Here is a 16630-nt window from a genome sequence, read left to right as displayed (position 1 = left end):
GGGCCTATTTTCGTCGGCTTCTGGCCGACGAAAATATACTGTTTTCCTGCAGTGACTAGACACAACTTTACATCTAAAAATATTGTTGTTAAGGATGTAGCATGACTAAGATGCAAGTGGGTATGTAATAGTATTTTTTGGATCAGCTAATTAATTACGATAGTACGCCACTCTAATTTATTTATCCTCCCAAATTATTTACGCAAAATGCCATTTTAGTTCATTTTATCATTTTTTTGGATTAATCCAATAATTCAAAATATATATAACTTGCATCCCTAAGCATGACCCTTTAGCTGTCAAGATTGAAACAATGCATTCCTAGGATCCTTTGATGCTGCAAAAGTAAAGAGCGATTCACGAAAGCAGCTTTGGTTCGACCCCCCACGCCTGATGAAATTGACTGAGCGCTATGCTAAGATGTTCTAAACTTCTAATTATATATATTTATCAAAAAGACATCGCTGGGCCATTTATCTCTGTGATGTCATAATTCTGATATTCGATTACGCCAACTCTATGCACGTGATAGGGACTAAGAGGCTCCGTCATTGGCATCCATCTGCAAGCTAGGTGCCGTATCAACGTGCGTGTGCGAACCATCCATTTCCGATTCCCGCAAGCAACCGCGTACGTATCAGCTAGAATTAGTTTCCTTACCGCATTTACTTTGTCTTCATATAATCCCGTGAGCCTGATCCATACGGGATGCTGGCAGGTAGCAACCAGTGGATCTTGCTTGCCCACCACTTCTACCCCTTGACCCCAACTACCGCCTTTGGGCACATTGGTGACTCCCACACATTTGCCCAACCACACACGCACATGGTGGTCCTCTACCCTTTGCTTGTATAGTTGTATCCAACCACCAGCCACCCGCTTCCTCCTCATCGCTGAACAACAACCAAAGCTAACCCAGCAAGAAATCAGCTAGCTCCAAGCCGCCGGCCGGGAGGAGGATGAAGAGAGAAGTATGGCAGCACGGCACCAACAGGATCAACCGCAACAAGCTACTCAGGGTCGCCGCCACAGCATCCGACAGCGAGGAGACGGCGATTGGGGCGATGACGCTCGGGAAGGCGCCGGCCAAGCCGACGAACGCGTCCAAGACCACGGGCAAGTGCCGGCGACCGCGCTGCGCCGGCTGCCACTACCACCCAACCACCAAGGCCCGCGACAAAGCCAAAGGGGCGCACAAGCTGCACGCCTGCGACGTCGCGCTCAACCACCGCCTCGTATCCTGGCGCGCCGTCGACGGCGGTGGCGCCGGGAGCTCGGGAATCCCAGCAGACTACAAGGGCACCTCGGCGTCATCCTTGCTAGCCTACCTGGCGGGCAGCGGCAGCAGCTGGCATGAGGACGACGACGATTGTGCCTCTCTTGAAACTGCTCCGCCGATCGACGGTGGGCTGTCTAACCTGTACGATCTCATCGTCGGCCGTCGCGCAAATGTCACCGTGCTGTGCGGGGAAGAAGCTGATCCGGCGCGTGCCACTGACTTAGCAGTAGGAGACACCGATGCAATTGAAGAGTCGGGGCAGGACGGCGATTATGTCAAGGAAGATGAGGATGATGAAGAAGACATGGGATTCTGCATGGTCGGCATCACTATCGCGGTGGAGTTCTCCGACGGGGAGGAGGACTGGATCGTGGTGGAGGAGATCTGATTTGATCTCGTCAAATTGCATACAAGACATGCCAGACGAGGCCGATCCATTCCTCTGGCTCTGCTCTGTCCTGTCTCTCCCATCTGGGTGGTGTGTATATACTGTCTGCTCTGTTCTTCATGTGCATGTGTATATGGTGGTTGCTAATCTGATTGTGATCATGGATTTCGTATTTGTGAATAATAAAGTGGAGAAGTGTATTCTTCTTCAGTTACTGGTGATTCATGGAATTGCAAAAATGGGGCAGATGCCTGGATGCTCATCTGATGATTTCCAGGTGTTTTTGTCCCCGTTCATTTTCTGTTGGAAGTACTCTGTTTTTAATTGTATCAAATCTTGGTTCAAAAAAGACCGATAGTTTTTTATTCTTCAAGCTCATAATTTTTTTGTTGCGAGACACGTAAACATGGAGAAGGTTGGATTACCCAATTGCTCTCCTTGTTTTCTTATCAATTCATCACAATTTGAGGCTTATCTGGAAATATGGATAAAAGCGCTCAGGAACTGTCAGGAAAAAAACCCTAATATATTTTTATTCGGAAATGGAAACGAAATTGGGAGAAGCGGATATACGGAATATCGGAAACGAAATATCTCGATCTGGAGCATGTCGATAGTGGTTGCACATCGATAATTTAAATCAGGAACACCGCGCACGTTACCACTTCAAACATTCAACTCGATGCAACAATTCCAACCATACATAATATTGAGTAGATAGAGCTACAAATAAGCGTTACAAGTTTACCAATCCAATAGAGCACTTCTCACTCTATTTTTATTTACATGTCGTATTAGGTTTGTCCTAAGTTAAATTTGGCTAATTTTAACCAAATTTATAGAAAAAATAATATTTATAATACCAAATTTATTTAATTGAATCCACCATGAAGTATACATTGATAGTGCATATGTTGGATAGTATAATTGTTACTATATTTTTCTATAGACTAGGTCAAAATTAGCTAACTTTAACTTAGGACAAACATAATACGCCATGTAAATAAAAACGGAGGAAGTAGTAAACAAATAGCAGCAATTTTCTTTTTAGTTATTATGAAAGACATGAAAAAGAAAGGAGAGAATTGTAAAGAACAAAGAAAATGGAAAAGCAAAGAAATGAAAAATGGGGGCAAACCGCAAACCTGCTTGCTCGGTGCTCCCTCCGTGAATTGCTGGGCCATCATGGCCCACTTCCTTAAAACCCCGCCATGCAAAGGCTCAGGCTGTATGGCAGCAAGCCAGCAATGTTAGCAGCAGCACAACATTTGCTTTAATCCCACCTTGCCAAGCGATGGAGGAGGCACTCCGCAGGTGAGCAGGCTTGTTACTACAGGCGCCTGTGTCAACAGGTGTTGTGGCTTTGATGAAAGTATTTGGGGGTGTGGACTTTGCGCCTTGGCCCAAAACCGGATCCGTTAATTCGGATGGGAAATTAGCTCCATGGATTCCGATCCGTGTTCATCGAATTCTTCCGAATTTCTTCCTATTTCCGAATTTTCTAAAAATACAATATTTGGTAGGTATATATGGTATTTGGTCGGTATATACAGTATTCTGTGCCGGTTGGTATGGGAATTTTCTGTTCCTATTTTTATCCCTGATTGTTGTGTTGACTAAGCTCTCTTTTTGAACAATTTGACATGTATCTACTCTAACCTTTTTGTTTTCTTGAAGTTTTTTCCACGCAACAGGTTCAATTATTTTTTCAACTGTGCATTTCTTTTAAGGACACATCTAACGTACGGCTGGCCGTAAATTAGGCCGGCCGTACAGCCGCCCCGATTAGGAAATGCAAATAGAATCAGCAAATACTGCCTTCCATATATAAGTAAATCACTCCAGTCAATATAACAGCGAGTCTGGCATGTTGAGCAATTTGCCTGCTAGAATCAGACCCACCACCGCCACTCCTAATCTGCTCTTTTTTGTATGTTTCTACTCCGATAATACTAACAATTCAACTCAATGGTTATACAATGAAGCAACATTTTGGGAGTGTAAAGAAAATGGCCCTTAAGCCATTGTTTGTGATTTTGGTGATTGAATAATAACATAACCATTGGGACTAATGATTTGTCAAGATTTACCTTTGAAGGTATTTGTTACGTTCTAAGGATGTAATCAAAGCCATCTAAATAATTTTCCTCCAAATCTTTGACATCCAAGATTGACCTATGAAGAGTTGAAGAGAGAAGAAACAAAGAAAAGACAAAGATTGCCTTGGACCAAAGGGAAGATGAAGAGAAATTGAAGAATAGAGTTCACCATTGGATAGCGCTCGTTGAAATGATCGAAATGGATATTTGGATGATCTCAATCGGACTCCGGATGAGGGAGTTATGGCCGATGGAAGTTGACACACTATAGGACCACCGAATGATTCCATGGTACCACCAAATGCTTCGGTGCAATGCTTCAGTCAATCCAGAGAGATCCATAGAAACCCCATTGTGACCATAGGATGATTCAGTGTTACTGAGGCAAGCACCAAATGATTCGGTGGTATGCTTCGATCAATCCAGAGAGGTCCGAGAAACCTCATGGGGGCCATAGAATGATTCGGTGTCAGTGACTGTGGAGTGAAGCAAGGAAGGCGACGGCTCTGTGACCCACCTACTCATTCGGTGATGGTCAATGATGGGGCACCAAATCAGTCGGTGACCCGAGCCCAGCGTCAGTGCAACGGCTAGCTGAGGTGGAGACCACCGATTGATTCGGTGGTACCCCTCCTATAAGCACCGGATCAGTCTATAGTACGCAGAATGTTGCAATGAGTTTACAACAGCTAGTTTCTTTGGTTGGGGCTATTTATACCCCATGTCCTGGCCATTTGAGGGGTGCTTGAGCTCTATGAAGGTATTGGCTTGTGTTCTATACATTTTTTAGTGCTCAATCCACAAAAGTGCTTAAGAGAAGATTAGTGCAATTAGCATAAGGCTTAGGTCTTGATTAGTGCTAGTTTAGGCCTCTTAGCACATTGCTTTAGGGAGTAGCCTAGAGTTAGGTGAGGTTTGCACACCTCCATTGTATCGGTGATTGCGCACACCAAGAGATGTAAATCTGGGGCTTGTAAGTCTTGCGAGACCCTCGAACCACGTTTGTGCAGTGGCCGCCAATAGTTATGAGAGGGAGGAGAGGCCCTTGGTGTTTTGCGGAAGCTCTACCTAGTGAAGACGGCGGGGAGCATCCGGGAGAGGCTAGGCGGAGACCCACTTGCGCGTGAGAAGGCCCGTCAGCTATCCATGGAGTTACTCGACCGGGGATTTTATGCCCTTGTGCAGGCATTCTCTTGAGAGGGGTTCCAACAACAAGGACTAGTGGAAAGCATTGCTTTCCGATACCTCGGTAAAAATTGCCGTATCGCCATGCCGGGAGTTTGCATTCTCTATCCCTTTACTTCCGCACTTATTTTGCACTTACATTCCGCCTTTACCTTTCCTAGAATTGCCTTGTGTCACGGTCCTTTCAATTGGTATCAGAGTCAGTGGCTCGTTTTTGGACCTTTGGCTTCACCGCCATTGAGCAAAATGCATTCCGAAGAGGTTAGGAGTGATCTCGGTAGGCCTCCACACTTTGACAGCACAAACTACCCATATTGGCATGTTCGTATGTCATGCTTTCTAGAAGCAAAAGGTTTATGTATTTGGAGAGTAACGAATGAAATAATAAAACCCCTAATCTGGCTAACAAACCCCACTAAGGCCGATGAAAAGGAAATACACTTCAATGCTTTTGCTCGAAATTCTCTTTTAGAATCTCTTAGCATCGATGTGTTCAATAGACTTTATAATCTTAAAAGTGCACACAAAATATGGAACAAGCTCGAGGAGCTCCACAAGGCCACAAAAGATATTAGGGAGCAAAAGTATCACTTGGTCAAAGAAGTTTTTAATTCTTTTAAAATGATGCCCAATGAATTAGCCAATGGCATGTACTCACATTTAAATGTTATTGTCAATGAGCTAAATGAAATAGGCATTGACCAAGTTGAGTGATCAGTACATATCTAGTAAAATCATCCAAGTACTTCCCAAGGATTGATACTCTGCCATCGTCACCTACTTCCACTTGTTTGAAAACTTGAGAAAGAGGAAGCTAACTGTCACACCCGATTTATAAAGACATAAACCGAGCAATCATATATGCGCTAGGATCAAGTCACGCATATATACAACAGAATTATCAAGATATCTCAACACATATCACGAAATAAAAGCGTATAAATAGTAAATAAATATCTTTATTACAACTGAATCAAGAATCAGTTCAAAGAGTGCGGAAGCGTAAAATGAATACATGAAAAACAGGGCGCCACAGGGACATCGGCTGAGAGACAACGCCTAGAAATCGTCAAGTCCGCTGATGTAGTCCTCCACATCGCCTGGTACTGAGCAGCAGTCGAAGATATCCCCAAAGAGAACAGAAGAGTGGAGAAGGCAAGTGTGAGTACACAACTGGTACTCAACAAATATAACACGAATTATGAGGCTCTACGGTTACCTGACTCGACTGCATTAGCTTTTAATCTTGACAAATTTTATTAAAGCTATTTACTACAAGTGGATGAATTACCATAACCCAAGTTGCATAAATAATTAATCAAAATCAATCAAGAGTCTACTGAAATCCAAACCCAACCACCAAAGATAAACCCCACTAATCAGACGGAGGATCTGGGCCGCTCATGACCGTGAGCACGGCTAGTATACCAGTTTTACACTCTCGAGAGGTTGCACAACTTTACCCACAAGTCGTGAGCTACGCTAGTTGTTCATCACACTTCCTTAGGTGAGATGACTAGCAAACACACTACGAGACCGTTACAAAGGATCACGTTAGTAAGGTGTAACCGCTAAGGTTTCTAGATCAGTGATGATGGGGCCCACCTCACGGGGGTACAATCACACAGCACAGACCAAGCCGGAGGAGCAGAGACCATTGAAGCTTACCACCCCTCTTGCCCCGCAGGTAAGTTACTCCCAAACCAAAATGACCTAATTAGTAGGTCAAGACCATCCCATTACAGTCTTGTGGTTACGCGGTTGTCCCAGGTTGTCGCTCTATGAACCGGTCCTTAGGGAGAGTGGCCAACCAAGCACTAAGCACCGTGCTGGCCCCCTAAACTAAGTTTCTGTAAAAACATATTTTTACGAGACGTGAGCCGCTCAAGCACACAGCATAGAGGGCCACTCTCAGGATCAAGTTGCATATACCATTAATTAAATTTAATTAAAAAGGACCATAATGTGTGAGAGCGCAGCACCTAGCACAACTAACCAAAATACAGCCCAAGGTATTTATAAAGGATAAAAGTGGCTAGGGAATCCTTATCGGCATACAGTATTAAAATGCAGTATGAATTTGTATTTAAAAGTGATAGGATGTTCATGTTATACTTGCCTTCCTCAAAATTCTCCTGCTGCTGCTCAAAGGGCTCTGAAGAAGGTGGCTCCTGGTACTCCTCCGGTGGCTCAACGTCTACTCACGATCGCAACGCCAAAATATGGTCCACACATGCACATGCATGCAAACAATGGCAAAAGATAAGAAACAGTACAACAATACAATAAAACAGCACATAAAACTAAGCTAAAACTATTCTATGCGTTACAACGATCGCGTGAGCGCGAAAACCACCTAAAACGGAGCTAAGACGCGAAAACTAGGGCTAAAACAAGCTCTAGGGACTTTTCTGTAAGAAAATAGAAGGTTCTAGGGGCTTATCTGCGAGAAAACTAAAGTTTCCAGGGGTTTCTGTGCAAAAACTGAGGGTCTAAACATAATAAAAGGGTAGATTTAGGGCCTAACCCGTGAAAACATAGGAGATGGACGGCGGGTTCTATATTTAAAAAGCTCAGGGCCTAAACGCTAAAAACAGGGCTTAACTGGAAATACGTTTGAACGGGGGTGGACTGCGGGTTGGTTTCAAAAACCCAGGGGCTCTTTAACAAAACCACCACAGCTGAAGGGGTACCTTCTAATCTGGGCCACTGGATCTAAATCCAACGGCTCGGACCTGATCTAACTCGCGAACCGGTATCTAGGGATTTCGGCCATCGGATCTGGATCTGACGATCCGGACCCCCTCTTAACCTAGATCTAATCTCGGGCATTGGCTTCCGATCGGACGGCTCTGGGCGAAGCGGTACGCGGGATCTAACCTCACATGTTGATCGCGGATCTGACGGTTCAGGATGGGTCGGGGGCGCTGGCGGCGGCGGTAAACGCCAGCGACCATTCCCGCGGCGGCGCGGCTCGGGGTTCACCGGAATCCACCGTACACGACGCTCCGGGGGTCAAATTGGGCAGGGCTTGGGTCTGGCGTGATCAACGCGACACACGTGATCCACCTGGGACACTTGCGGGCCTCGGGGGTGCTCGGGGATGCGGTTGCGACGGCGGAGGCGGTTCGGGGCGGTGGCACTCGCCGGCGTGCGCGCGTTCAGGCTGCTCTGGGCTTGGAACGGTGGTGAACAGGGGCAGTGTGCGTGCACGGTGCTAAGGTAAGCCAGGAACAGGGCACGCGCGGCAAGCACAAGGGCGACAGCGGGTCTGCACGGCGTGACTCGCCGGCGTGCGCGTTCACGCGCTGCTCTGCACTCGAACACGGGGGCAAAAGGTTGTGGGTGCGTGCGCCATGCAAGAACAACCCGGAACCGGGTCTGAGCGGGGCTGTGTAGTGCCGCAGGGGTGTCACCGTGCCGGAGCAACGGCAGCGGAACGCCGGTGGCGGTGTTCCGGCTGCAGGGGCGGGCTACGGCCTATTGAAACTAGCGCAACATGACCAGGAGGAACACGTGGTGCTCACCGAGGCTTGAATCGGCCGGAGGCGCGGCGGAGCTGCCGGACCGCGGCGGAGCCGAGGCGACTCCGCTCTGAGCTCCAATTCGCGGCGGCGGCTAGGGTTTGCGGGGGCGCTCCGGTGGGCTAGGGTTCAGGAGCAGTCAGGCGACTGACTTATAGGGCGGCTGGATCATCCTCGGCGTGCGGGACGGAGGGGGCGAGCGCGGATGTAGGCATCTAGGCCCTTAAGGTATGTTTCGGCGATTAATGACAACCTTTATTGTGACTAATGAGTATGTGCAGCTTCATAGACCATTATCGCTCATTTGGTCATATGTCAAAAGAGGCCCCTAATTTTCATTACTCAAAAAGGCGATCTCGGCATTCAACTCATTTATATGTCAAGACTAAGGATCTTTCTAGTCCTAAGTGTCATAAGGTTGAGAAGGACACTTAGGTTAGTATAGGATTTATAGTTTTGTAGTGATCGCACTATTAAGAGGGGTTTAGACTAAGTAACTTGAGCATGGACATGGTCATTTGAGAATGGATGCACACAATGGTTTTTCAGTTGATCACAGGACAACTACACTCACCGGTTAAACCGATGATACGTCGGTTGATCTGCCCAAGTTGTAACGGCTAGTTTTCAGAAGGGGCAGTTTACATTCACCGGTTAAACCGACGATGACTATTGGAGGGACGTCGGATTAACCGGCGCTGCGCAGTTTTCTGACAGCTTTTTCTCCAACGGCTCTATTCATATGATCTGCCTATATATACCCCTCCAATGGGTCTTTTTACTGTTCTTGACACCAGGCAACATCCAAATACTTATACTAGAGTCAAGAGCCACCTTGAGCTTTAACATTCCACACACACTTGTTCATTCAATCATTCAAGAAGCAAGATTAAGGACTTGAGTAGAGAGAAGCTTGTGTGCATCCGTTCTTGGTGATCGGTTCTTGCTCAAGTGAAGGTCTTAGCTTGTTACTCTTGGTGATTGGCATCACCTAGGCGATCTTGGTGATTGAGGTGATTCTCGCGGAGCTTGCCAAGGATTGTGGAAGCCCGGAGAAGAAGATTGTACGTGGCTTGATCTCCACCACACCGGGATGGTGAACGGAGACTCTTAGTGAGCGCCCTCGTCTTGGTGACTTGGGAGGTGACAATACTCTTTGTGAGTGTCACAACGTGGATTAGGGGTGTGTGCCAACACATCGATACCACGGGAAAAAATCCGGTTGTCCCTTGTCCATTTTACTTATTCAAGCATTATCTTTCTTGCAATATTTTCATGTGCTTGATTTAGGGATCATCACTTTGCTCTACCTTGCTAGGCTTTACCTCTTTTTATCTTTCCTAGCTTGCGTAGGTTGTTTAGTTACCCGGTTGGTGAATTGGTGCCTTTCTAGCTTCGCATAGGTTAAGGTTGCTTTACCTTGTTTTAGAAATTGAAAAAGGCCCAATTCACCCCCCCTCTTGGTCCATCGATCCTTTCAATTGGTATCAGAGCCTCGTTGCTCATTTGGATCATTAGGCTTCACCGCCTAGAGCTATGGCCAAGATGGGTGGTTCGCCGCCTCACTTCGAGGGCAAGAACTTTGCTTATTGAAAAGTTCGCATGGCCGCATACCTTGATGCGATTGCCCCGAAGTGTGGTCGGCAACTAAAGTCGGGTTCACCGGAACTCCCAACCCGGAACAATTAAAATGGAATGCTAAAGCTAGAAATGCTATTTTTGAAGCTATCAGTGAGGAAGTCTTTGCTAGAGTTAATGGCATGGATTTAGCAAGTGATATTTGGAAGGAGCTCATTGAAATTCATGAAGGTTCCACTAAAGTTCGTGAGCAAAAATATCACTTGTTTAGAGCTAAGTATGATTCCTTTAAAATGCTAGCTCATGAAAATTGCAATGATATGTATTCTCGCTTGAATGTCATTGTCAAGGACATTAATGTACTTGAAATATCCAAAATTGACAGTGCATCCATCAATCGCAAGATTCTCATGCTCCTCCCGAAATCCAAGTATAACATCATTAATGCTATGCTTCAAAAGGAGGATCTTGACACAATGGAAGTAGGAGAACTTGTGGGGGAAATTCGCGCTCATGAAATGAGCATTCTTGGTATGTCCGAAGAGCCAACTTCAAGCAAATCAATTGCTCTAAAGACCAAGACAAACAAATCCCGCAAGCTCAAGATGATCAAGCAAGATTCAAGCTCAAGCAATGAAGAAGATGATCATCATGAAGGCTCATCTGATGTTGAAAATGATGGAGAACTTGCTCTCATGATGAGAAAGTTCACACGCCTAAATGAAAAGATCAACAAGAAGGGTTTCAACTTTGACTCCAAAAAGGGAATGTTCCGGCCAATGGATGTCAAGAACAAGATTTGTTACAATTGTGGAGAAAAAGGTCACATCCGTCCAAATTGCCCCAAGCCGGATAAAAGAAACAAGGACAACAAGAGCAAGCATCGCCATGATTGAAGCGATGATGAAGAAGAGGAAAGGAAGAATAAAAATAAGAGATTTGGGAAGAAGAAGACCCATGACAAGAAGACCAAGCTCTTCCCAAAGAAGAAAGGGCACACCAAGAAAAGTTTCTTGGTGGAAAAACAAGAGTGGGTGACCGATGTCTCATCAAGCGAAGACTCAAGTGATGAAGAAGATATCGTTACCATCGCCCTCACCAATGAAGAACCACCTCTACCTCCGCCTCCTATGTGTCTTATGGCAAAAGGTAATACCAAGGTATGTAAGGTAGATAGTGAAGATGATAGTGATGAAGAGCTTGATCCAAATGAATTCACTAACTTCATCAATGAGTATACATCCGTCATCAAGAGGGAAAAGGGCAAAGTCAAAATTCTTGAGAGCACTCATGCCAAGTTAGAGCTTGCCCACTCCGACTTACTTGGTAAGTACAATGACTTGCTCAAAAAGCACAATGAGTCACTTGTACTTGCTAAGCAAGTTGAAGAAAGCCACAAAAAGCTCAAACAAGAGCATAGGGAGTTGGCTCACAAGTATCAAGAACTTGAATTTGCTTATGAAGTTATTGACCCAAGTCTTGAGAAATTTGCTCATGAAAAGGTCAATGCTTCTACTTCATGTGATGACCTACTCATTGATGCATATGCCACTAATGTTGTGCCCAAGCTTGCTCCTTCTAGGGAAAAGGAATTGATGGATCAAGTGGCAAACCTCAAGAGCAGTGTGCAGAAACTCTCAAGAGGAGAATACATCCACAAGGAGATTCTCTTCAACAATGCCCGTGACTATGGCAAGAGAGGTTTTGGTTCATTTCCGGAGCCAAACATGGCTACAACTCCTTCTCCGGAGATCAAGACAAGCTTCATCAAGGAAGTGGGTTCATATTGCCAACATTGCCAAGTCACCGGGCACCACACTAGGGAGTGCACTTTGCCATCACGTCCTCTTCCTAACTTACCCAAGAATTACTCATCAATGTTTCAAAATAACCATTTTCTCTTGAGTAAAGTAAAGGGCAAGGTGAAGGCCAAGTTCATTGGCAAAATTGCTAAGGAGTCGAAGAAGAAGCTCCCCAAGCAACTTTGGGTCCCAAAAGCTCTTGTCACACATGTGCAAGGCCCAAAGCTTGTTTGGGTTCCTAAAACTCAAAAATGAATTCTCATGTGTGTAGGTGAACTACAAAGCCGGTGGAAAACATTGGGTACTTGATAGCGGTTGCTCTCAACACATGACCGGCAATGATAGCATGTTCACCTCTCTTGAAGACCCCGGCGATCATGAACATGTCACCTATGGTGATAACTCAAAGGGGAAAGTCTTAGGTTTGGGTAGAATTGCAATTTCAAAAGATTTATCCATTTCAAATGTTTTGTTTGTAGAAGCACTTAGTTTTAATCTTATTTCTATTGCACAATTATGTGATCTTGGACTAACGTGTGCCTTTGACAAGAATGGTGTTGTAGTGACTCATGAAAAAGACAAGTCATTGGTATTCACGGGGTTTAGGCATGGCAATATATATTTGGTGGATTTCTCTTCAAAACAAACAAGCACCATGACTTGCCTCTTCACCAAGTCGTCTCTTGGGTGGTTTTGGCATAGAAGAATTGCTCATATTGGCATGAGCAACCTCAAGAAAGCCCACAAGAGAGGGATGATCATCGGCATAAAGGACGTCACTTTTGATAAGAACAAGCTATGCAAAGCATGTCAAGCCAGGAAGCAAGTTGCAACACATCATCCTATCAAGACGATGTTGTCTACCTCCAAGCCGCTCGAGCTACTACACATGGATCTCTTTGGTCCAACTTCATACAAGAGGATTGGTGATAACCTCTATTGCCTAGTAATTGTTGATGATTTTTCACGCTACACTTGGGTCATGTTTCTAGGCGATAAGGGTGAAACTCCGGAAATCTTCAAGTCATTTGCAAGAAAAGCTCAAAGGGAATACAATTCCCCAATCATGAAGATCCGGAGTGACAACGGCACCGAGTTCAAAAATATGAAGATTGAAGAATGGTGCGATGAAGAAGGAGTCAAACATGAGTTTTCCGCCACCTACACGCCTCAACAAAATGGAGTGGTGGAAAGAAAGAACAAGACACTCATCACCCTAGCAAGAGCAATGTTGGATGATTATGGCACGTCCGAGAAGTTTTGGGCAGAAGCAATCAACACGGCGTGTCATGCATCCAACCGAGTGTATCCTCACCGACTCCTCAAGAAAACTCCATATGAGCTCATCACCGGGAGGAAACCAAATATATCATACTTTCGAGTCTTTGGTTGCAAATGCTTCATCTATAAGAAGAAAAGGCTCGGTAAGTTTGAAAGTAGATGTGATGAAGGTTTCTTTCTTGGTTATGCATCAAACTCCAAAGCATATAGAGTATTCAATCAAACCTCCGGGTTAGTTGAAGAAACATGTGATGTGGAGTTTGATGAATCTAATGGCTCCCAAGAGGAGGTTGTTGGCTATGAAAATGTAGGTGATGAAGAGATTGAAGAAGCTTTGAAAAATATGTCCATTGGGGATATCAAGCCGGAAGAGGTGCATGAAGGCAATGATCAAGGGGGAGGACCTTCCTCATCTACATCAAGCACCTCCACGGCACCCCAAGAGGATGAAGATCAAGAAAAACATGATCTACTACCTCAAGAAAATGTGTCAACACCGACACCCCGAGTTCAAGAACAAGAAGAGCAAAATGTTCCACCACAAGCACAAGTCACCCATGATCCACCCCAACAAACATCCACGCAAATACCGCTAGTGAAGCATGGCCGCATCTCCAAGGATCATCCAATTGGTCAAATCATTGGTAGTCCTTCCAAAGGAGTAAGAACTCGCTCTAAGCATGCTTCATTTTGCGAACATCACTCGTTTGTTTCTTATATTGAACCTACTAGCATAGAGGAAGCACTTGAGGACTCGGATTGGGTGATGGCCATGCAAGAAGAATTGAACAATTTCACCCGCAATGAAGTTTGGGTCCTTGAAGCACCTCCGAAAGACAAGAACATCATCGGCACAAAGTGGGTCTTTCGAAACAAGCAAGATGAACATGTGGTGGTGGTACGCAACAAAGCAAGACTTGTGGCAAAAGGGTTTTCTCAAGTCGAAGGTTTGGATTTTGGTGAAACTTTTGCTCCGGTCGCAAGACTTGAAGCTATCCGCATCCTTCTTGCTTACTCTTCACATCATAACATTAAGTTATATCAAATGGATGTGAAAAGTGCATTCTTAAATGGCTTTATTAACGAACTTGTTTATGTTGAGCAACCTCCCGGGTTTGAAGATCCGAGGAATCCTAACCATGTTTATAGGTTGCACAAGGCACTCTATGGGCTCAAACAAGCTCCAAGGGCTTGGTATGAGAGGCTTCGTGACTTCCTAATCATGCAAGGCTTCAAGATCGGGAGGGTGGACACCACTTTGTTCACAAAAGACGTCAACGGGGATCTTTTCATTTGTCAAATTTATGTTGACGATATTATCTTTGGCTCAACTAATGATTTACTAAGCCATAAGTTTGCTACCATGATGTCTAGGGAATTCGAGATGTCCATGATTGGCGAATTGACTTTCTTCCTTGGTTTTCAAGTCAAACAAATGAAGGAAGGGATATTCATCTATCAAGAAAAATATACTAAAGATATCTTGAAGAAGTTCAAGATGGATGAATGCAAGCCAATTAAGACACCCATGGCTACAAATGGGCATCTCGACTTGGATGTGGACGGTAAACTGGTTGATCAATCTCTCTATCGTTCTATGATAGGGTCTTTGCTTTACCTTACCGCATCTAGGTCCGATATAATGTTTAGTGTGTGCTTGTGTGCCCGTTTTCAAGCTAACCCTAAGGAATCACACCTTTCGGCTGTGAATAGGATCCTTCGGTATCTCAAGCACACCCCTAGCATAGGCTTGTGGTACCCCAAAGGCGCTAGCTTAGATCTCTTGGGATACTCGGATTCGGATTTTGCCGGAAGCCGTGTGGATCGCAAGAGTACCTCCGGGGGTTGCCACTTGCTTGGGCATTCTCTAGTTTCTTGGTCGAGTAAGAAGCAAAATTCCGTGGCTTTGTCCACCGCGGAAGCGGAATATATAGCGGCCGGTGCATGTTGTGCCCAAATTCTATATATGAAGCAAACCCTTTTGGACTTTGGTGTGAAACTAGGAAGAACACCACTCCTTTGTGACAATGAAAGTGCCGTAAAAATTGCTAAGAATCCGGTTCAACACTCTCGCACAAAGCACATTGATATTCGCCATCACTTCTTGCGTGATCACGAAGCAAAGGGGGATATTTCCCTTCAAGGTGTGAGATCCGAGGAGCAATTGGCGGATATTTTCACAAAATCTTTAGAGGAGAGTACCTTTGTTAGGCTAAGGAATGAGCTAAATGTATTAGATGCGGCAAACGTCATGTAAGTTGCCATGTCATATAGAAAAATGCATACATATAGGACGCTTGTCGAACCATGGTAAGATAGTGATGAGCAAGGGTTTAGCTAGAGGTGGTGGTCCACTTGTTTTCCTCTAGGCTTGTAGAAAGGCTCATCATGAAGAAGCTTCCCGTGGGTCCAATCTTGACAAGTAGAATTTAAATTCTCGCTATGCATTTCTTGTCATATAGATGTGCACTTCATGTTTACCCTACCTTCGCATATGATTGTAGCTTGCATTATCATTGCATGCGTAAGGGTCACAAAGGAGATCACTTGATGAAAATGAGACTTGTTTCATGTACAAGATCTTAATTCATGAAATGTGAAAAGAGTAAAGTGTTAGGTGCGTTATTGCCTAGTGAGCAATGTCATGGTGAGTTTGAAGCTTTCCTTCTTCAATATTCCGATGACATGGCTCATACATTTTAAATTTGGCGCTTTGTCTCTCTTGCGGCTTTTCCTTGGTTTTGAAAAGAAAAATTATTTAAGCTAGTAAGCTATGCTATTTTCCTTGAGGGGTAAAGTTGCCTGTGCAAGTCCATTAACTTGAGTTTATTTGAATTTTATAAGTTTATTGGACTTAGCATAGAATAGTGAGCTGAGAGAGGGTTTTTGGCATCACCGGTTAAACCGACGCCCAAAGGATCTTCACCCATCGGTTTAACCGGCGTTACTAAGTTTCAGTTTCAGCTCAGTCAGTCCAGGCGTTCAACCGGTGTATACAAATTGTGGTGCATCGGATCAACCGGTGAACATATCACAATTCTGACCTGAAAATCAACTGTTGTCTGTGTCGTTCAACCGACGAGTTCATTTATCAGTGCATCGGTTCAACCGGCGTACAGATGCAAATTTGGCAGAGTCCCTGGTAAACTACACCGACGCTATCAACCGGCGTTCAATACCTAAGCGTCGGATCAACCGGCGATAAGAAAATTCACGGGGTCCACTTGTCATATTACTCTCTTGCCCGCTCGCTGCCGCTCGCTCGTCTTCTATTTTTGCCGCCCCCTTACCTTCGCCGCCTCCTCCGCCACCGCGCTGCATTGTGCCGCCCGCTCCCATCCTCGCCGTCGCCACCTTGTGCCGCCCGTGCACCATCGCCGCCGTCGCCGTCCGCCGCCGCGCGCCGTTTGCATCACCGCCGCCGTCGCCCTAGCCTTGCGCCGCCCGCGCGCAGCCACATTCTGCGCCGCCACTGCGCCGGCCCCGCGCCGCCG

The 16630-nt window shown here is 45.3% G+C and overlaps 1 protein-coding gene across 1 annotated transcript; it reads left to right on the top strand.

Annotated features, from left to right (window-relative positions):
* The first annotated feature begins 718 nt into the window (after window positions 1–718).
* On the top strand, window positions 719–1976 carry LOC112902589. Its single transcript, XM_025971713.1, has one exon. It carries the CDS (start codon window positions 960–962, stop codon window positions 1665–1667), a length of 708 nt encoding a protein of 235 aa, XP_025827498.1. The 5' UTR covers window positions 719–959; the 3' UTR covers window positions 1668–1976.
* The last annotated feature ends 14654 nt before the right edge of the window (window positions 1977–16630 follow it).

Source organism: Panicum hallii, chromosome 8 (genome assembly GCF_002211085.1).
Source record: "Panicum hallii strain FIL2 chromosome 8, PHallii_v3.1, whole genome shotgun sequence".
Lineage (NCBI taxonomy): Eukaryota > Viridiplantae > Streptophyta > Magnoliopsida > Poales > Poaceae > Panicum > Panicum hallii.
Note: the sequence above shows the minus strand (reverse complement) of the source record. Positions and strands in the feature narration are given on the sequence as shown.